Below are 22,654 nucleotides of genomic sequence, written 5' to 3'. Positions count from 1 at the left end.
GTGGTGTGTGGCTTCTGGCTGTTAGTGGTGTGGCTTCTGGCTGTTAGTGGTGTGTGGCTTCTGGCTGTTAGTGGTGTGTGGCTTCTGGCTGTTAGTGGTGTGTGGCTTCTGGCTGTTAGTGGTGTGTGGCTTCTGGCTGTTAGTGGTGTGGAGCTTCTGGCTGTTAGTGGTGTGGCTTCTGGCTGTTAGTGGTGTGGCTTCTGGCTGTTAGTGGTGTGTGGCTTCTGGCTGTTAGTGGTGTGGGGCTTCTGGCTGTTAGTGGTGTGTGGCATCTGGCTGTTAGTGGTGTGTGGCTTCTGGCTGTTAGTGGTGTGGGGCTTCTGGCTGTTAGTGGTGTGTGGCTTCTGGCTGTTAGTGGTGTGGCTTCTGGCTGTTAGTGGTGTGTGGCTTCTGGCTGTTAGTGGTGTGTGGCTTCTGGCTGTTAGTGGTGTGTCTTCTGGATGTTAGTGGTGTGGCTTCTGACTGTTAGTGGTGTGTGGCTTCTGGATGTTAGTGGTGTGGCTTCTGACTGTTAGTGGTGTGTGGCTTCTGGATGTTAGTGGTGTGGCTTCTGGATGTTAGTGGTGTGGGGCTTCTGGCTGTTAGTGGTGTGTGGCTTCTGGCTGTTAGTGGTGTGTGGCTTCTGGCTGTTAGTGGTGTGGCTTCTGGCTGTTAGTGATGTGTGGCTTCTGGCTGTTAGTGGTGTGGCTTCTGGATGTTAGTGGTGTGTGGCTTCTGGCTGTTAGTAGTGTGGCTTCTGGCTGTTAGTGGTGTGGGGCTTCTGGCTGTTAGTGGTGTGTGGCTTCTGGCTGTTAGTGGTGTGGGGCTTCTGGCTGTTAGTGGTGTGGCTTCTGGCTGTTAGTGGTGTGTGGCTTCTGGCTGTTAGTGATGTGTGGCTTCTGGCTGTTAGTGGTGTGTGGCTTCTGGCTGTTAGTGATGTGTGGCTTCTGGCTGTTAGTGGTGTGGCTTCTGGCTGTTAGTGGTGTGGCTTCTGGCTGTTAGTGGTGTGGCTTCTGGCTGTTAGTGGTGTGGCTTCTGGCTGTTAGTGGTGTGGCTTCTGGCTGTTAGTGGTATGTAGCTTCTGGCTGTTAGTGGTGTGGCTTCTGGCTGTTAGTGGTGTGGCTTCTGGCTGTTAGTGGTGGGGCTTCTGGCTGTTAGAGGTGTGGGGCTTCTGGCTGTTAGTGGTGTGTGGCTTCTGGATGTTAGTGGTGTGTGGCTTCTGACTGTAAGTGATGTGGCTTCTGGATGTTAGTGGTGTGGCTTCTGGCTGTTAGTGGTGTGGCTTCTGGCTGTTAGTGGTGTGGCTTCTGGCTGTTAGTGGTGTGGCTTCTGGCTGTTAGTGGTGTGGCTTTTGGCTGTTAGTGGTGTGGCTTCTGGCTGTTAGTGGTGTGGCTTCTGGCTGTTAGTGGTGTGTGGCTTCTGGCTGTTAGTGGTGTGTGGCTTCTGGCTGTTAGTGGTGTGGCTTCTGGCTGTTAGTGGTGTGTGGCTTCTGGCTGTTAGTGGTGTGTGGCTTCTGGCTGTTAGTGGTGTGGCTTCTGGCTGTTAGTGGTGTGGCTTCTGGCTGTTAGTGGTGTGGCTTCTGGCTGTTAGTGGTGTGGCTTCTGGCTGTTAGTGGTGTGGGGCTTCTGGCTGTTAGTGGTGTGGCTTCTGGCTGTTAGTGGTGTGTGGCTTCTGGCTGTTAGTGGTGTGGCTTCTGGCTGTTAGTGGTGTGTGGCTTCTGGCTGTTAGTGGTGTGTGGCTTCTGGCTGTTAGTGGTGTGTGGCTTCTGGCTGTTAGTGGTGTGGAGCTTCTGGCTGTTAGTGGTGTGGCTTCTGGCTGTTAGTGGTGTGGCTTCTGGCTGATAGTGGTGTGTGGCTTCTGGCTGTTAGTGGTGTGGGGCTTCTGGCTGTTAGTGGTGTGTGGCATTCTGGCTGTTAGTGGTGTGTGGCTTCTGGCTGTTAGTGGTGTGGGGCTTCTGGCTGTTAGTGGTGTGTGGCTTCTGGCTGTTAGTGGTGTGGCTTCTGGCTGTTAGTGGTGTGTGGCTTCTGGCTGTTAGTGGTGTGTGACTTCTGGCTGTTAGTGGTGTGTGCTTCTGGATGTTAGTGGTGTGGCTTCTGACTGTTAGTGGTGTGTGGCTTCTGGATGTTAGTGGTGTGGCTTCTGACTGTTAGTGGTGTGTGGCTTCTGGATGTTAGTGGTGTGGCTTCTGGATGTTAGTGGTGTGGGGCTTCTGGCTGTTAGTGGTGTGTGGCTTCTGGCTGTTAGTGGTGTGTGGCTTCTGGCTGTTAGTGGTGTGGCTTCTGGCTGTTAGTGATGTGTGGCTTCTGGCTGTTAGTGGTGTGGCTTCTGGATGTTAGTGGTGTGGGGCTTCTGGCTGTGAGTGGTGTGTGGCTTCTGGCTGTTAGTGGTGTGGCTTCTGGATGTTAGTGGTGTGGCTTCTGGCTGTTAGTGGTGTGTGGCTTCTGGCTGTTAGTGGTGTGGCTTCTGGCTGTTAGTGGTGTGTGGCTTCTGGCTGTTAGTGGTGTGGCTTCTGACTGTTAGTGGTGTGTGGCTTCTGACTGTTAGTGGTGTGTGGCTTCTGGCTGTTAGTGGTGTGGCTTCTGGATGTTAGTGGTGTGGCTTCTGGCTGTTAGTGGTGTGGGGCTTCTGACTGTTAGTGGTGTGGCTTCTGGCTGTTAGTGATGTGTGGCGTCTGACTGTTAGTGGTGTGGCTTCTGGCTGTTAGTGGTGTGTGGCTTCTGGCTGTTAGTGGTTTGGCTTCTGGCTGTTAGTGGTGTGGGGCTTCTGACTGTTAGTGGTGTGGCTTCTGGCTGTTAGTGATGTGTGGTTTCTGGCTGTTAGTGATGTGTGGCGTCTGGCTGTTAGTGGTGTGGCTTCTGGCTGTTAGTGGTGTGGGGCTTCTGGCTGTTAGTGGTGTGTGGCTTCTGGCTGTTAGTGGTGTGTGGCTTCTGGCTGTTAGTGGTGTGGCTTCTGGCTGTTAGTGGTGTGGGGCTTCTGGCTGTTAGTGGTGTGTGGCTTCTGGCTGTTAGTGGTGTGTGGCGTCTGGCTGTTAGTGGTGTGGCTTCTGGCTGTTAGTGGTGTGTGGCTTCTGGCTGTTAGTGGTGTGGCTTCTGGATGTTAGTGGTGTGGCTTCTGGCTGTTAGTGGTGTGGGGCTTCTGACTGTTAGTGGTGTGGCTTCTGGCTGTTAGTGATGTGTGGCGTCTGGCTGTTAGTGGTGTGGCTTCTGGCTGTTAGTGGTGTGTGGCTTCTGGCTGTTAGTGGTGTGTGGCTTCTGGCTGTTAGTGGTGTGGCTTCTGGCTGTTAGTGGTGTGGCTTCTGGCTGTTAGTGGTGTGGCTGCTGGCTGTTAGTGGTGTGGGGCTTCTGGCTCTTGAAGTAACGTGGTTACCCCCACCACCACCAACCACAACCACCACCAACCACCAACCACCACCGTGACCTTTAACCACCACCACCAACCACCACCTTGACCTTTAACCACCACCAACTACCAACCACCACCTTGACCTTTAACCACCACCAACCACCACCACCAACCACCACCTTGACCTTTAACCACCACCAACCACCACCACCAACCACCACCACCACCTTGACCTTTAACCACCACCAACCACAACCACCACCACCAACCACCACCTTGACCTTTAACCACCACCAACCACAACCACCAACCACCACCACCACCTTGACCTTTAACCACCACCAACTACCAACCACCACCTTGACCTTTAACCACCACCAACCACCACCTTGACCTTTAACCACCACCAACCACCACCACCAACCACCACCACCACCTTGACCTTTAACCACCACCAACCACAACCACCACCACCAACCACCACCTTGACCTTTAACCACCACCAACCACAACCACCAACCACCACCACCACCTTGACCTTTAACCACCAACCACCAACCACCACCTTGACCTTTAACCACCACCAACCACCACCGTGACCTTTAACCACCACCACCAACCACCACCTTGACCTTTAACCACCACCAACCACAACCACCACCACCAACCACCACCTTGACCTTTAACCACCACCAACCACAACCACCAACCACCACCACCACCTTGACCTTTAACCACCAACCACCAACCACCACCTTGACCTTTAACCACCACCAACCACCACCGTGACCTTTAACCACCACCACCAACCACCACCTTGACCTTTAACCACCACCAACCACCACCTTGACCTTTAACCACCACCAACCACAACCACCACCACTAACCACCACCTTGACCTTTAACCACCACCAACCACAACCACCAACCACCACCACCACCTTGACCTTTAACCACCACCAACTACCAACCACCACCTTGACCTTTAACCACCACCAACCACCACCACCAACTTGACCTTTAACCACCACCAACCACAACCACCACCACCAACCACCACCTTGACCTTTAACCACCACCAACCACAACCACCAACCACCACCACCACCTTGACCTTTAACCACCAACCACCAACCACCACCTTGACCTTTAACCACCACCAACCACCACCGTGACCTTTAACCACCACCACCAACCACCAACCACCACCTTGACCTTTAACCACCACCAACCACCACCTTGACCTTTAACCACCACCAACTACCATTATCTCATCAATGGATAATTACCAACGACTTCCTGACTCCGGAGATTGCCTCAATGTTTTGCGGTTAAGGGTACAATTACTGGGTATTTCATGACTGTTGATTACCGGGTAATTAACTCGCTATGAAGTCGTTATCGCGTGCGCAGGAGAGAGGTAGCTGGCATGTGGTAGGGAGGACATGTTGCCATGTGGTCACTCATATGTGGTCATTGTTATGTGGTACTTGGTATGTGGGTATTATGTGGTTAGTGTTATGGGGTCATTATTATATTCACCAGTGCTATGTTGTCACTGTTAATTGTTCATGTGGTCATGATTGCAATCACTGCAGCTATTATGCGGTCAATGAGGTCACTGTTAGCATGGTCACTGTCAGCGTATATATAATGAGGCGTAGAGTTCGTGAACAGTGTCTGTCATTGTCACTCAATGACATTATCAGAGGTGCTGACAAGATTTTGCACGGTGCGTACCTGTCCTATAAGTGTCACGAACGGTACGTTTCCTGTCCTATACGTGTCATGAACGGTACGTTACCTGTCCTGTACGTGTCACGAACGGTACGTTGCCTGTCCTGTACGGGTCGTGAACGGTACGTTGCCTGTCCTGTTCGGGTCACGAACGGTACGTTGCCTGTCCTGTACGGGTCGTGAACGGTACGTTGCCTGTCCTGTACCGGTCGTGAACGGTACGTTGCCTGTCCTGTACGGGTCGTGAACGGTACGTTGCCTGTCCTGTCCTGTACGGGTCGTGAACGGTACGTTGCCTGTCCTGTACGGGTCGCAAACGGTACGTTGCCTGTTCTGTACGGGTCGTGAACGGTACGTTACCTGTCCTGTACGTGTCGTGAACGGTACGTTACCTGTCCTGTACGTGTCGGGAACGGTACGTTACCTGTCCTGGACGTGTCGTGAACGATTCGAACCTGTCCTGGACGTGTCACGAACGGTACGAACCTGTCCTGAACGTGTCAATGTTGAAGGGGGGGGGGGGTCAAGAAGGTTTGTTTCTCGGGCGTTGCAAGACCTGACCCGAATGTGCAAGCGGAGCCAGTAGCCATTGCAAACTTTGACCCTGTGAGCCTGGCCTTGCAATCTGCAACCTTGAGCTAAATCTTCACTAAAATCAACAGATTTCCAATAACATTCCAGCGGCAGTTGATTAGTGTATTTGAAAGTCAAACATCAGCCGCCAGAAGCAGTCAGGCGGACAGACAGACAGATAGAGATTGACAGGTTAATAGACAGGAAAGTTGAATGTCCGGGGAAACAGTTCCCAAGATGTGATTCTGTATTTTCCGCAGCGCTGAGTTTAATCTTCAGTCTCTTTGATCAGCGAAGATGCTGCTTTAAAATGCTAGGTATTTGATGGTGATGTTGGATAGACAGAACCTTGTACGGATCCACCAAGATGTGGTTCATCTGGGAGGTGTATTTCCTCTCTCTCTCTCTGTCTCTCTCTCTCTCTCTCTCTCTCTCTCTCTCTCTCTCTCTCTCTCTCTCTCTCTCTCTCTCTCTCTCTCTCTCTGTCTCTGTCTCTCTCTTTCTCTCTTCTCTCTCTCTCTCTCTCTCTCTCTCTCTCTCTCTCTCTCTCTCTCTCTCTCTCTCTCTCTCTCTCTCTCTCTCTCTCTCTCTCTCTCTCTCTCTCTCTCTCTCTCTCTCTCTCTCTCTCTCTCTCTCTCTATCTCTCTGTCTCTCTCTCTCTCTCTCTCTGTCTCTCTGTCTCTCTCTCTGTCTCTCTCTCTGTCTCTCTCTCTGTCTCTCTCTCTCTGTCTCTCTCTGTCTCTCTCTCTGTCTCTCTCTCTCTCTGTCTCTCTCTCTCTCTGTCTCTCTCTCTTTCTGTCTCTCTCTCTCTCTGTCTCTCTCTCTCTCTGTCTCTCTCTCTCTCTCTGTCTCTCTCTCTCTCTGTCTCTCTCTCTCTCTGTCTCTCTCTCTCTCTGTCTCTCTCTCTCTGTCTCTCTCTCTGTCTCTCTCTCTGTCTCTCTCTCGCTCTTTATCTCGCTCTTTATCTTTTTATATCTCTCTCTCTCTCTCTTTCCACATCAAGTTTTAATCTTCGTCGAGCTTTTTGCAAACAAAACAGACAGATACATTTACAAAATGTGTTGACCAAATTTTTAAATGGCCTTGAGCATCATTTGCAGCGATGGTCTGCATTTTATCTGCTGGCAATTGTCTGCCTTTTACCCGGAAGTCGAGCAGAGTTATGCGCAGGAAGCGGCTCTTCACAGAACTGCATTTGTGTGATTATGTATTCTCTAAAAATATATGTAGAGAGTAATACCTCTCTTGATTCCTGCGAGGACTGGGGGGTAAGGGAGGGTAGGGGATTAAGGGTGAGGGAGGGGAGGGAGGGGTTAGGGTGAGAGACGGGGAGGGATTAGGGTGAGGCAGATACGGGATTAAGGGACGATATCGATAATAAGAGACATTTCTCTTGTACTATTTCTACTTAAATATTGTTGTGTGTATCCTGGAAGGATGTCTTGGGTACCATCCTCCTGTTTTGGTAGTACATATAGTACCGATGAGGACCATAGTATATATATATATATATATATATATATATATATATATATATATATATATATATATATATATATATATATATATATATACCGACCTACAATGAAATTAGAAAGTAGAAATCTGAACTATTGAGTTGAACTAACCGGAAAAGTACCCGGTGGAGAGCGTAGACCTCATGTCTTAGATGTCTCCAGGTGAGTCCTGTCACTCCTTGTGGGGGTGGTTGAAGAGGAAGGCTTTAAATGAGAGGTGGTGCTGGTGGCCGGTGTCTTAAAGGGGAGAGGTGGTTGGGGAGGGTGTATGTGGTGGTGGTGTGTGTACGCTGCTCCCACGTGGGTGTGTGTGTGTGCGTGGGTGTGTGTGCGTGCGTGTGCGTGCGTGCGTGCGTGTGTGTGTGTGTGTGTGTGTGTGTGTGTGTGTGTGTGTGTGTGTGTGTGTGTGTGTGTGTGTGTGTGTGGTTGTGTGTGTGTGTGTGTGTGTTCGTGTGTGTGTGTGTGTACTCACCTAGTTGTACTCACCTAGTTGTGCTTGCGGGGGTTGAGCTCTGGCTCTTTGGTCCCGCCTCTCAACCGTCAATCAACAGGCGTACAAGTTCCTGAGCCTATTGGGCTCTATCATATCTACACTTGAAACTGTGTATGGAGTCAGCCTCCACCACATTGCTTCCTAATGCATTCCATTTGTCAACCACTCTGACACTAAAAAAGTTCTTTCTAATATCTCTGTGGCTCATTTGGGCGCTCAGTTTCCACCTGTGTCCCCTAGTGCGTGTGCCCCTTGTGTTAAATAGCCTGTCTTTATCAACCCTGTCGATTCCCTTGAGAATCTTGAATGTGGTGATCATGTCCCCCCGAACTCTTCTGTCTTCCAACGAAGTGAGGTTCAATTCCCGAAGTCTCTCCTCGTAGCTCATACCTCTCAGCTCGGGTACTAGTCTGGTGGCAAACCTTTGAACTTTTTCCAGTTTAGTCTTATGCTTGACTAGATATGGACTCCATGCTGGAGCCGCATACTCCAGGATTGGTCTGACATATGTGGCATATAATGTTCTGAAAGATTCCTTACACAAGTTTCTAAAGGCCGTTCTTATGTTAGCCAACCTGGCTTATGCTGCTGATGTTATCTCTTGATATGAGCTTCAGGGGACAGGTCTGGCGTGATATCAACCCCCAGGTCTTTCTCTCTCTCTGACTCTTGAAGTATTTCATCTCCCAAGTGATACCTTGTATCTGGTCTGCTTCCTACCCCTATCTTCATTACATTACATTTGCTTGGGTTAAACTCTAACATCCATTTGTTCGACCATTCCTGCAGCTTGTCCAGGTCTTCTTGAAGCCTCAAGCTGTCCTCCTCTGTCTTAATCCTTCTCATAATTTTGGCGTCGTCAGCAAACATTGAGCGGAATGAGTCTATACCCTCTGGGAGATCATTTACGTATATCAGAAACAGGATAGGTCCAAGCACAGAGCCCTGTGGGACTCCACTGGTGACTTCACGCCATTCTGAGGTCTCACCCCTCACTATAACTCTCTGCTTCCTATTGCCTAGGTACTCCCTTATCCACTGGAGCACCCTACCAGTTACTCCTGCCTGTTTCTCCAGCTTATGCATCAACCTTTTATGGGGTACTGTGTCAAAGGCTTTCCGACAGTCCAAAAAAATGCAGTCCGCCCATCCTTCTCTTTCTTGCTTAATCTTTGTCACCTGATCATAGAATTCTATCAAGCCTGTAAGGCAAGATTTACCCTCCCTGAACCCATGTTGATGGGTTGTCACGAAGTCTCTTCTCTCCAGATGTGTTACTAGGTTTTTTCTCACAATCTTCTCCATCACCTTGCATGGTATACAAGTTAAGGACACTGGCCTGTAGTTCAGTGCCTCTTGTCTGTCACCCTTTTTAAATATTGGTACTACATTAGTAGTCTTCCATACTTCTGGTAGGTCCCCCGTTTCCAGTGACCTACTATACACTATGGAGAGTGGTAGGCAAAGTGCTCCTGCACAATCTTTCAATACCCATGGTGAGATTCCATCCGGCCCAACAGCTTTTCTCACATCCAGCTCCAATAGGTGCTTCTTGACCTCATCTCTTGTAATTTCGAACCTTTCCAAGGTCACCTGGTTTGCTGCCACCTCTCCTAGCGCCGTGACTTCTCCCTGTTCTATTGTAAAGACTTCCTGGAACCTTTTGTTCAGTTCTTCACACACCTCTTTGTCATTCTCTGTGTACCTGTCCTCGCCCACCCTAAGTTTCATCACCTGTTCCTTCACTGTTGTCTTCCTCCTGATGTGACTGTGTAGTAGCTTTGGTTCGGTCTTGGCTTTATTAGCTATATCATTTTCATACCTTTTCTCAGCTGCTCTTCTCACACTAACATACTCGTTTCTGGTTCTCTGGTATCTCTCTCTACTTTCTGGTGTTCTGTTATTACGGAAGTTCCTCCATGCCCTTTTGTTCAGCTCCTTTGCTTTCATACATTCCCTATTAAACCACGGATTCTTCCTTTGTTTCTCTGTTTTTTCCTGTTGGGCCGGGACAAACCTGCTTACAGCCTCCTGACATTTTTGGGTGACATAGTCCATCATGTCTTGTACGGACTTGGTTCCGAGTTCTGTGTCCCAATGTATATCCCATAGGAATTTATTCATCTCCTCATAGTTTCCCTTTCGGTACGCCAGCCCTTTGTTTCCCAGTTCTTTTTTGGGGAAGATAATTCCTAGCTCAACCAGGTACTCAAAGCTCAATACACTATGATCACTCATTCCCAAGGAGGGCTTCCAACTTAACTTCCCTTATATCCGACTCATTTAGGGTAAATATCAGATCAAGCAAGGCTGGTTCATCCCCTCCTCTCGTTCTTGTCGGTCCCTGTGTGTGTGTGTGTGTGTGTGTGTGTTTGTGTGTGTGTGTTACTAGTTGTGTTTTTACGGGGATTGAGCTTTGCTCTTTCGGCCCGCCTCTCAACTGTCAATCAACTGTTTACTAACTAGTTTTTTTTTTTCCCACACCAAACCCCCCCCCCCCCCAGGAAGCAGCCCGTGACAGCTGACTAACTCCCAGGTACCTATTTACTGCTAGGTAACAGGGGCACTTAGGGTGAAAGAAACTTTGCCCATTTGTTTCTGCCTCGTGCGGGAATCGAACCCGCGCCACAGAATTACGAGTCCTGCGCGCTATCCACCAGGCTACGAGGCCCTACATCTACGAGGCCTGTGTGTGTGTGTGTCTGTGCGTGTGTGTGTATGTGTATGTGTGTGTGTGTGTGCGTGTGCGTGTGCGTGTGCGTGTGCGTGTGTGTGTGTGTGTGTGTGTGTGTACTCGCCTAGTTGTGCTTGCGGAGGTTGAGCTCTGGCTCTTTGGTCCCGCCTGTCAATTGTCAATCAACTTATGTACAGATTCCTGAGTCTACTGGGCTCTATCATATCTACATTTGAAACTGTGTATGGAGTCAGCCTCCACCACATTACTTCCTAGTGCATTCCATTTACTAACTACTTTGACACTGAAAAAATTCTTTCTAATATCTCTGTGGCTCATTTGGGTACTCAGTTTCCACCTGTGTCCCCTTGTTCGCGTCCAACCCGTGCTGAAGAGTTTGTCGTCATAGTGTGTGTGTGTGTGTGTGTGTGTGTGTGTGTGTGTGTGTGTGTGTGTGTGTGTGTGTGTGTGTGTGTGTGTGTGTGTACGCACCTAGTTTTGCTTTGCCGGGGTTGAGCTCTGCTCTTTCGGCCCGCCTCTCAACTGTCAATCAACTGTTACTAACTACTAACAATTTTTTTCCACACACACACACACACACAGGCTCAGGAATCTGTACACCTGTTGATTGACGGTTGAGAGGCGGGACCAAAGAGCCAGAGCTCAACCCCCGCAAACACAACTAGGTGAGTACAACTAGGTGAGTACACACACACACACACACACACACACACACACACACACACACACACACACACACACACACACACACACACCGGTGTGTGGTGTGTGGGCCGATGGCTTAGCGGACAGCACGCTGAACGCGTGATCCTGTGGTCCTGGTTCGATTCTGGGCGCCGGCGATAAACAATGGGCAGAGTTTCTTTCACCCTAATGCACATGTTACCTTGCAGTGAATAGATACCTGGGAGTTAGTCAGCTGTCACGGGCGGGCTGCTTTCAGAGTCGTGTGTGGTGTGGAAAAAAAAATAGTTAGTAAAAACAGTTGATTGACAGTTGAGAGGCGGGTCTAAAGAGCAGAGCTCAACCCCGGCAAAGCACAACTAGGTCAATACACACCACTTCACCGTCCTGGGGCCAGATTCACGAATGTACTTGCGCAAGCACTTACGAACCCGTACATCTTTTCTCAATCTTTGGCGGCTTTGTTTACAATTATTAAACAGTTAATGAGCTCCGAAGCACCAGGAGGCTGTTTATAACAATAACAACAGTTGAATGGCAAGTTTTCATGCTTGTAAACTGTTTAAAAAAACGATTCTTCGCGGCAGGGGGATCGTATTCCAGGGACCTGCCCGAAACGCTACGCGTACTAGTGGCTGTACAAGAATGTAACAACTCTTGTATATATCACAAAAAAAAAAAATAATAAATGTAACCAAAGCCGTCAAAGATTGAGGAAAGATGTACACGTTCGTAAGTGCTTGCGTAAGTGCTTTCGTGAATCTGGCCCCTGAAGTCCACGCGCGCACTCCTTGCAACACCCCCCAGGAAGCAGCCGACTAACTCCCATGTATCTATTTACTGCTTGGTAACAGGGGCATCAGGGTGAAAGAAACTCTGCCCATTTGTTTCCGCCGGCGCTGGGGTAAAGGTGGTTGTGTGTGTGTGTGTATTCACCTAGTTGTATTCACCTAGTTGTGTTTGCGGGGGTTGAGCTTTGATCTTTCGGCCCGCCTCTCAACTGTCAATCAACTGTTTACTAACTTTTTTTTTTTCTCCACACCACACACACACACACCAGGAAGCAGCCCGTGACAGCTGACTAACTCCCAGGTACCTATTTACTGCTGGGTATCAGGGGCATTCAGGGTGAAAGAAACTTTGCCCATTTGTTTCTGCCTGGTGCGGGAATCGAACTCGCGCCACAGAATTAAGAGTTCTGCGCGCTATCCACCAGGCTACCACGCCCCTGTGTGTGTGTGTGTGTGTGTGTGTGTGTGTGTGTGTGTGTGTGTGTGTGTGTGTGTGTGTGTGTGTGTGTATCCACTTATACGCATCTATTTGAATAGATGACGTACTATATATATATATATATATATATATATATATATATATATATATATATATATATATATATATATATATATATATATATAATATATATATATATATCCTTATATATAATATACAGGAAATAATTTTGAGACAATGTTTTTAGATTGTTGCAGCCGGAGGCGGCTAGTTTATTGTGCACCCCATACCCATCCTGTGAGCAATTGCGCAAAAAGCATTACAGAGGGCACAAAAGGTCTTTATCAGACCTCATCTTAGATTATTACATAAACAATTTCATCTATCCTTCACACCTTATAGTTACAATGTCTGCTAGTTACAGAGAAAGTGCTATTTCAAGAGCTATATATTTATAGTAAGTCATTATACATTAATGGTAGGTTTATCCACTCAGGAACGATTGGGCAAAAGCCGACCAATCCGGAACACTGCTGAATTATCTGGGAGGTTCTGGAAACCTCCAGACTGGAGCCTAACCAGGATTTTTACAGTGGGCGCGCCTGCCCTCTGGGCTACCGGGAATGATAAAAAAAAACATTCGAACTTGCAAATGTGTAATCTTACACTCGGTAATTTCAAAAGGTGTTCAGGGAAAAGTGCCGCCTCTCTCTCTCTCTGTCTCTCTCTCTCTCTCTCTCTCTCTCTGTCTCTCTCTCTCTCTCTCTCTCTCTCTCTCTCTCTCTCTCTCTCTCTCTCTCTCTCTCTCTCTCTCTCTCTCTGTCTCTCTCTGTCTCTCTCTCTCTCTCTCTCTCTCTCTCTCTGTCTCTGTCTCTCTCTCTCTCTCTCTCTCTCTCTCTCTCTCTCTCTCTCTCTCTCTCTCTCTGTCTCTCTCTCTCTCTCTCTTCTCTCTCTCTCTCTCTCTCTCTCTCTCTCTCTCTCTCTCTCTCTCTCTCTCTCTCTCTCTCTCTCTCTCTCTCAAAACCTTCCATCCATCATTCTTACCTTGTCAAACACATCCTCATTCTCCTCACTAGCCTCATTTTTTGGCACATGTTTACCACCTGCCAGAAGCCTTAGAGAATAGCTCGTTATCACCCCCCCCCCTCCCACTCCACCCTATCCATCCCCTCCTCTCTCCCTCCATCTCCCCCCCTCCCCCCGCCATCTCCCCCCCCCTCCCTCTACCCCCCCCCCTACTTTCAGTTATACTCTCATGCTTGTCGTGGAAGTGCAGTTATTCCTCCATTCGTCACTGCAGAGTTCAGTTATTCCTCCATTCGTCACTGCAGAGTTCAGTTATTCCTCCATTCGTCACTGCAGAGTTCAGTTATTCCTCCATTCGTCACTGCAGAGTTCAGTTATTCCTCCATTCGTCACTGCAGAGTTCAGTTATTCCTCCATTCGTCACTGCAGAGTTCAGTTATTCCTCCATTCGTCACTGCAGAGTTCAGTTATTCCTCCATTCGTCACTGCAGAGTTCAGTTATTCCTCCATTCGTCACTGCAGAGTTCAGTTATTCCTCCATTCGTCACTGCAGAGTTCAGTTATTCCTCCATTCGTCACTGCAGAGTTCAGTTATTCCTCCATTCGTCACTGCAGAGTTTCTTTGGGAGTAACGTTTGGAGTTACTTTGCTGCTGTTAGCTGGTCTATCTGCTAACCCTTTTTTCTTTGCTTTTTTATGCAAACTGTTTGTAATGTCTTATGTGTCAGCGTGTTGCTTAGGCGGTTCCCGGAGTTTTGACTTGGGATTGAACCCTCGTGTTTACGCCTGTGGATTCTTTCTATCCTGAACTCTTACACTGCCTGCGTTTGGGTCCTGCAGGGCTGATTCGACTCCCTATACCTCGTTCTCTCTGTCAGTCTCTCTCATGTGCAAGCTGCCTCTTCCTCTAACCTCTGCCTCTGTCCAAAATTAGAAGCCAGATGCTTGGGGCTGGTGTCTGGCTTCCTCTTTCAACTTTGCAGGGGGAGTGGTCTGGGGTATGGGATGGGCATAGTATGGTTGGAGTCGGCTTAAGTTAGATGCTTTAGGAAATATTAGCATTTATAGAGACCCCTACCCCTTATTCGGTGTTCAGATTCTAGTCTGAAATGTTTCTTGTGATTCCCCTACATTTTTTTTTATTATCGTAATATATTTTCTGAGAGAATGAAAGGGGAAGGGAGGAGAAATGAGGAATGTGGGGAGAGGGGGGGAAGAAGAGGAATGAAACGGGGAGTGGTGGTAGAAACGGAGTATATTACGCTCTGTAGGGTACCCTTCCTAGTGTGCGTGTATGTGTATGTATGTATGTATGTATGTATGTATGTATGTATGTATGTATGTATGATGTATGTATGTGACTGGGTGTAAGTCTCATAAAGTTTGTATGAACATACAGTATTTTCAATACTGTTGAGGTCAGTGTGACAGAATCTTTTGAAAACTGTCGGGTTTTCAAAAGAAAGCATTATTAAATTAACTTTAATAAACTTTATTAAATTATTGTTATTACGTTAATTATTAAATTAACCTTCTCAACTTTAATGATTTTATTTCTAAATTTTTTGTATGTTGCTCCAATAAACAGAGGACAAATACTTAGGTGTTTTCAAAATTTCTTTCCATATTTGCCATATTATGTTCCTTCAGGTTATTGTGGCATGTCTCGGGTATTTTCATGTGGGTGATGGAGCTATATGTGAAGACAAGTGACGAGGAAGCTACTTGGGACCAGACGACGGTTGATTGATAGGTGTCTGTGTGCTTCTTGATTGATTGATTGATTGACGCATATGGCTTAAGTATTTTATTTTCACCGAAGGAGAATTTGTTTTGTTACCTTGCTTAAGACAAGTGAGGTGTTTGTACATATAATATGACCTCTTATGTACACATGATCTGATATCTTTGTGATGTACACATGATTTGATATCTTTGTGATGTACACATGATTTATATCGTTGTGATGTATACATGATCTGATATCTTTGTGATGTACACATGATTTGATATCTTTGTGATGTACACATGATTTATATCGTTGTGATGTATACATGATCTGATATCTTTGTGATGTACACATGATTTAATATCTTTGTGATGTACACATGATTTATATCGTTGTGATGTATACATGATCTGATATCTTTGTGATGTACACATGATTTGATATCTTTGTGATGTACACATGATTTGATATCTTTGTGATGTACACATGATTTATATCGTTGTGATGTATACATGATCTGATATCTTTGTGATGTACACATGATTTAATATCTTTGTGATGTACACATGATTTATATCGTTGTGATGTATACATGATCTGATATCTTTGTGATGTACACATGATTTGATACCTTTGTGATGTACACATGATTTGATATCTTTGTGATGTATACATGATTTGATATCTTTGTGATGTATACATGATTTGATATCTTTGTGATGCACACATGATTTGATATCTTTGTGATGCACACATGATTTGATATCTTTGCGATGTACACAGGATTTGATATCTTTGTGATGTATACATGATTTGATATCTTTGTGATGTATACATGATTTGATATCTTTGTGATGTATACATGATTTGATATCTTTGTGATGCACACATGATTTGATATCTTTGTGATGCACACATGATTTGATATCTTTGTGATGTACACAGGATTTGATATCTTTGTGATGTACACAGGATTTGATATCTTTGTGATGTATACATGATTGGATATCTTTGTGATGCATACATAGCTTGTCTCCATGATGACCTGGCCTCTCGAATATTTTATTTTTAATACATTGTATTTTTAATACATCGTATACAAACTCCCCCCCCCCCTACGTCAAAATTGACCGGCTATTACGTTTTCCATTCGTGGGACCATCAGTTATAAGTTAAGTTAGCATCGGGCAACTTCGTACACCATTTTTGAGACGTTGTGACAACTGGAGAGGACGGGCTGTAATGATTGGGATCACCAGTAAATTCAGTAGCATTTCTGGTGGCAATTCTTATACCTGTTGTAGCCGAGTCGATTAAGGCAGCGTCTGGGATGCTCTCGGACGTAGGTTCGAATCCTCGTCACGGTCCTTGTGGATTTGTTCATTTGATGCATCACGCTATTGTGATTTCTGTGTGTAATTGGGATCACCAGTAGGAATGCTTTACACTTGAGTGCTACTTATAAGTGACGTTTATGTGACGTCTTCAACAGGACTATAGTCTTAGGGACTCACAAGTCTCTATACTATAAAGTGTTATATCTTAAGGGTTGTCTTAGTGTTAAGGTTTAGCAGTGTCGCCCTCTGGAAGGTCAGGTAACTATGAGGAGAAATGGCTATAATAGCGCCGTGAGGGCATATATGAGGACAAGGATTTGGGTTATGAGGAGGAGGCACAGAGTTACAGCCTCGCTCCTGTGCCAGGTAAGTCCACTACGGGCTCGCCATAGCCCGTGCTACTTGCAACTTTTTGTTCCGAGGAGCTGAATCTAAAAACAAGACGTTATGTGGATGTTTACGGGTTATTCATGCCCGTGCCACCTCTTGAGTTGCTTAATCTTCGTCAATCAATCGGTTATGAAGACACGCGTCTGGGGATAGGACGGAGGGAAGGAATAGTGCCCAACTACTTTAACCATCGGGGTTACAACGCCGTCTTTCAAGAAGCTAGTTCGTCTCTTCCTATAGCTCCTTCGAAGCCTTAATCTGCTAGTTATCCCTGGAACAATCAGTTCAGAACTAGATACCCGGTTACTTCTGCGTGAACAGTTAATTAAAGATCGGTGCCCCAGATATCCTTTCTTTGGCCAGGGCTCGAACCCTGGGTCTAAATTGCTCGCGAAGCGTGGGGGCGAGTCGAGCTTTGATTGCGAATTGTGTTGTGTACAAAATGATTTGTGTTGTATTTAATTTTATCCTCTCTGTTTCTGTCTCCCTTTGTCTCTCTGTCTCTCTGTTTCTGTCTCCCTTTGTCTCTCTGTCTCTCTGTTTCTGTCTCCCTTTGTCTCTCTGTCTCTCTGTCTCTCTGTTTCTGTCTCCCTTTGTCTCTCTGTCTCTCTGTCTCTCTGTTTCTGTCTCCCTTTGTCTCTCTGTCTCTCTGTTTCTGTCTCCCTTTGTCTCTCTGTCTCTCTGTCTCTCTGTTTCTGTCTCCCTTTGTCTCTCTGTCTCTCTGTTTCTGTCTCCCTTTGTCTCTCTGTCTCTCTGTTTCTGTCTCCCTTTGTCTCTCTGTCTCTCTGTTTCTGTCTCCCTTTGTCTCTCTGTCTCTCTGTCTCTCTGTTTCTGTCTCCCTTTGTCTCTCTGTCTCTCTGTCTCTCTGTTTCTGTCTCCCTTTGTCTCTCTGTCTCTCTGTCTATCCCTCTGTTTTTATTTGTCTCTATCTCTCTGTCTATACCTGTCTCTGTATCTGTCTCCGTCTCTCTCTCTCTCTCTCTCTCTCTCTCTCTCTCTCTCTCTCTCTCTCTCTCCTTCTCCCTCCCCTCTCTCTCTCCCATAAGCTCAACAGAGACTAATCAGTGCCACTCTCTCCCTCACCCACCAGGCCAGGACACCAGAATGCGGTTCTCCGTGTCGCCGCTGCCAGGAGACTCGGGCTTCAGACAGTGGCACGATGCCATGATGATGTGTGCCAGACTTCCTGGAGGCATCCCGCAGGAGTTCCGGCGGAGGGTGAGAACATGTCCTTCCTCTCTCTCTGTCTTTGTCTCAGGTGATCCTTCTTGGATATGACTTCCTTTCCCCCACGTCCCAGCCCATATCCTGACCCCTTCTAAGTAGTTGTAAATGGCTCGACGCTGTCTCCTGAGAGTTGCGTTCCGCGGCTGGGATCATCTTGGCTTGGTTAGTGCTTGGGAGGGTCTGTCTATGCAGGCCCTTGGGAGGGCCTGTCTATGCAGGCCCTTGGGAGGGCCTGTCTATGCAGGCCCTTGGGAGGGCCTGTCTATGCAGGCCCTTGGGAGGGTCTGTCTATGCAGGCCCTTGGGAGGGTCTGTCTATGCAGGCCCTTGGGAGGGTCTGTCTATGCAGGCCCTTGGGAGGGTCTGTCTATGCAGGCCCTTGGGAGGGTCTGTCTATGCAGGCCCTTGGGAGGGTCTGTCTATGCAGGCCCTTGGGAGGGTCTGTTTATGCAGGCCCTTGGGAGGGTCTGTTTATGCAGGCCCTTGGGAGGGTCTGTCTATGCAGGCCCTTGGGAGGGTCTGTCTATGCAGGCCCTTGGGAGGGTCTGTCTATGCAGGCCCTTGGGAGGGTCTGTCTATGCAGGCCCTTGGGAGGGTCTGTCTATGCAGGCCCTTGGGAGGGTCTGTCTATGCAGGCCCTTGGGAGGGTCTGTCTATGCAGGCCCTTGGGAGGGTCTGTCTATGCAGGCCCTTGGGAGGGTCTGTCTATGCAGGCCCTTGGGAGGGTCTGTCTATGCAGGCCCTTGGGAGGGTCTGTCTATGCAGGCCCTTGGGAGGGTCTGTCTATGCAGGCCCTTGGGAGGGTCTGTCTATGCAGGCCCTTGGGAGGGTCTGTCTATGCAGGCCCTTGGGAGCGTCTGTCTATGCAGGCCCTTGGGAGGGTCTGTCTATGCAGGCCCTTGGGAGGGTCTGTCTATGCAGGCCCTTGGGAGCGTCTGTCTATGCAGGCCCTTGGGAGGGTCTGTCTATGCAGACCCTTGGGAGCGTCTGTCTATGCAGGCCCTTGGGAGCGTCTGTCTATGCAGGCCCTTGGGAGGGTCTGTCTATGCAGTCGATGAGTCACACTAACGTGGCTGAAGAATGTTGACCAGACCACACACTAGAAGGTAAAGGGACGACGACGTTTCGGTCCGTCCTGGACCAATCTCAAGTCGATTGTCTGTCTAATTCCTGCTAGGAGTAATGTGGTTGTGTGTGGTGTTGGTAGTAATGGTAATAATTTGTTATTGGTAGCATTGGTATGTCTTGGCATTTTTGACAAGACTTGCTAATGCTAGTAATTTTGGTATTTTGTTAGTAAACATGCTAGTAATTTTGGTATTTTTTGTGCTGTAGGTTTTGTCGTTGTCATTTTGCATAAGCAGAAGTACCAGTGTGGTCAATTGCAGTAGTGCTAGCAACGCAAGTAGTTATAGTTGCTGTAGCAATATTGCTTGAAATACAGTAGCAATATTGCTTGAAATACAGTAGCAATATTGCTTGAAATACAGTAGCAATATTGCTTGAAATACAGTAGCAATATTGCTTGAAATACGGTAGCAATATTGCCTGAAATACGGTAGCAATATTGCTTGAAATACAGTAGCAATATTGCCTGAAATACGGTAGCAATATTGCCTGAAATACAGTAGCAATATTGCTTGAAATACAGTAGCAATATTGCTTGAAATACAGTAGCAATATTGCTTGAAATACAGTAGCAATATTGCCTGAAATACAGTAGCAATATTGCTTGAAATACAGTAGCAATATTGCCTGAAATACAGTAGCAATATTGCCTGAAATACAGTAGCAATATTGCCTGAAATACAGTAGCAATATTGCCTGAAATACAGTAGCAATATTGCCTGAAATACAGTAGCAATATTGCCTGAAATACAGTAGCAATATTGCTTGAAATACAGTAGCAATATTGCCTGAAATACAGTAGCAATATTGCCTGAAATACAGTAGCAATATTTCCTGAAATACAGTAGCAATATTGCCTGAAATACAGTAGCAATATTGCCTGAAATACAGTAGCAATATTGCCTGAAATACAGTAGCAATATTGCTTGAAATACAGTAGCAATATTGCCTGAAATACAGTAGCAATATTGCCTGAAATACAGTAGCAATATTGCCTGAAATACAGTAGCAATATTGCCTGAAATACAGTAGCAATATTGCCTGAAATACAGTAGCAATATTGCCTGAAATACAGTAGCAATATTGCCTGAAATACAGTAGCAATATTGCCTGAAATACAGTAGCAATATTGCTTGAAATACAGTAGCAATATTGCCTGAAATACAGTAGCAATATTGCCTGAAATACAGTAGCAATATTGCCTGAAATACAGTAGCAATATTGCCTGAAATACAGTAGCAATATTGCCTGAAATACAGTAGCAATATTGCTTGAAATACAGTAGCAATATTGCTTGAAATACAGTAGCAATATTGCTTGAAATACAGTAGCAATATTGCCTGAAATACAGTAGCAATATTGCCTGAAATACAGTAGCAATATTGCCTGAAATACAGTAGCAATATTGCCTGAAATACAGTAGCAATATTGCCTGAAATACAGTAGCAATATTGCCTGAAATACAGTAGCAATATTGCTTGAAATACAGTAGCAATATTGCTTGAAATACAGTAGCAATATTGCCTGAAATACAGTAGCAATATTGCCTGAAATACAGTAGCAATATTGCCTGAAATACAGTAGCAATATTGCCTGAAATACAGTAGCAATATTGCCTGAAATACAGTAGCAATATTGCCTGAAATACAGTAGCAATATTGCCTGAAATACAGTAGAATACAGTAGAAAAAATGGTACTAGTAGAATAAATTCTAGTAATGGAAGTAATGAGAATAATGATGAAATCATCATATATAGCATTATATATGCATGGAAAAATATATATATATATTTGGGAGCAGTATGAGAGACTCGAACTCTCGTTTAGGTTGACATGAGACGAGAGTTCGATTCCATCACTCCGAAGGGTTTTCTCGTCGATGAGGATGATAACAATGGCTGATGATGATATCATTGTTCGCCCTGTGCTCTCGTTATCATATTTTATCGCGGCAGTTTCATGGTCGTTAGTGCTCAAGTTGAGTGATATCTTCCGGCACATGCTATCTTTTTTGTGACAAAATTTTAACTTTTCAATATTTATAGTTTTCCAGAAGAGCCTTAGGGGTGTTCTCGTATATTTACTGTTGGCTTCGCTTTGAAATATAATTGGAATCTAAGGATTATGATTTGGAATTGAAGGATTATAGTCTGGAACGGAAGTGATGGGAGGGGGAAGGGGGGGGTGGGAGGGAGTGTGGTGGGAGGTAGGGAGTGGGAGGGAGTGTGGTGGGAGGTAGGAGGGAGGGAGAGTGTGTGGTGGGAGGTAGGGAGTGGGAGGGAGAGAGTGTGGTGGGAGGTAGGGAGTGGGAGGGAGAGAGTGTGGTGGGAGGTAAGGAGTGGGAGGGAGGGAGTGTGGTGGGAGGTAGGGAGTGGGAGGGAGGGAGTGTGGTGGGAGGTAGGGAGTGGGAGGGAGGGAGTGTGGTGGGAGGTAGGGAGTGGGAGGGAGAGAGTGTGGTGGGAGGTAGGGAGTGGGAGGGAGGGAGTGTGGTGGGAGGTAGGGAGTGGGAGGGAGAGAGTGTGGTGGGAGGTAGGGAGTGGGAGGGAGGTAGTGTGGTGGGAGGTAGGGAGTGGGAGGGAGGGAGTGTGGGTGGGAGGGACACAGGACCCCCCCCCCCACACACAGAGGGCACAAAAGCCTCGCCTCTTGTGGGACTTATATAAAGTTTAAAGAGGCTTTTCTGCCTTTTTTTTACTCTTTTTATGGTTTTCATGTTAGTTATCCGTTGACAGCACTGCTTTCATTTTACATTTTAACGGATACCTGATCAACCGAGCTGTGATTCATGCGTCAGATTGCGAGTAGCGGCTTCCAACAGCCTGGTTGATCAGACAGCCAACCAGGAGGCCTGGTCAGAGACCGGGCCCCGTGAGGAACCACTTTAAAGTACTGCAAATGTGGTCCCACGACCCGTTGTGTGGGACTTGTGGAAGTACACTTCTGGTCGAAGGATAACGGACAGACTAACACTGTTCCATTCTCTAAGAGTGATCCCTGTGATCCTGTTGTTCCACTGAGCCCTATCCCCTCCGGTTTGATCTGGCTATTGGGTTGATTAACCAATTGATATAAACATAATCCAAGCGTTAGATATATATTGTGTAGTTAAACCATGAAATTACCTCGTTATTTCAGTGGCAGATAAATTAATTAATTAATTAATATATTTTTTAACGCGTATCTGTGATATTTAGCTGCCACCAATTGGAGATTGTATTTATACATGTAATATAGCCGGACGACCAATGAGAGCGTTTGTTTACTCATGACATCATATAGCCACCCACCAATGAGAGCGTTTGTTAACTCATGACGTCACATAGCCGCCCACCAATGAGAGCGTTTGTTAACTCATGACGTCACATAGCCGCCGACCAATGAGAGCGTTTGTTAACTCATGACGTCACATAGCCGCCGACCAATGAGAGCGTTTGTTTACTCATGACGTGAGAAAGTGGCTCACTACTAGTAATACAGAACCTTCACTTTGAGCGGAACATATAATCATGCTGCGATATCAGGCAATCACGATGATTCCCTGCATCTTGCATTGCAGATGAAGCAGCC

The 22,654-nt window shown here is 46.7% G+C and overlaps 1 protein-coding gene across 1 annotated transcript in view; it reads left to right on the top strand.

Moving 5' to 3' along the window:
* Nucleotides 1-22,654, top strand: part of LOC123746750 (serine-rich adhesin for platelets) — a 393,680-nt gene that overhangs the window by 237,881 nt on the left and 133,145 nt on the right. Inside the window, exon 4 of the mRNA XM_069321683.1 lies at nt 17,823-17,950. Within this exon, the coding sequence (XP_069177784.1) occupies nt 17,823-17,950 (128 nt within the window). The remainder of the gene's footprint in view (nt 1-17,822; nt 17,951-22,654) is intronic.

The sequence above is a fragment of the Procambarus clarkii genome, chromosome 10 (genome assembly GCF_040958095.1).
Source record: "Procambarus clarkii isolate CNS0578487 chromosome 10, FALCON_Pclarkii_2.0, whole genome shotgun sequence".
NCBI classification, from domain to species: domain Eukaryota; kingdom Metazoa; phylum Arthropoda; class Malacostraca; order Decapoda; family Cambaridae; genus Procambarus; species Procambarus clarkii.
The sequence above is the reverse complement of the archived record's forward strand: the minus strand, read 5'-3'. Positions and strand labels throughout refer to the sequence as shown.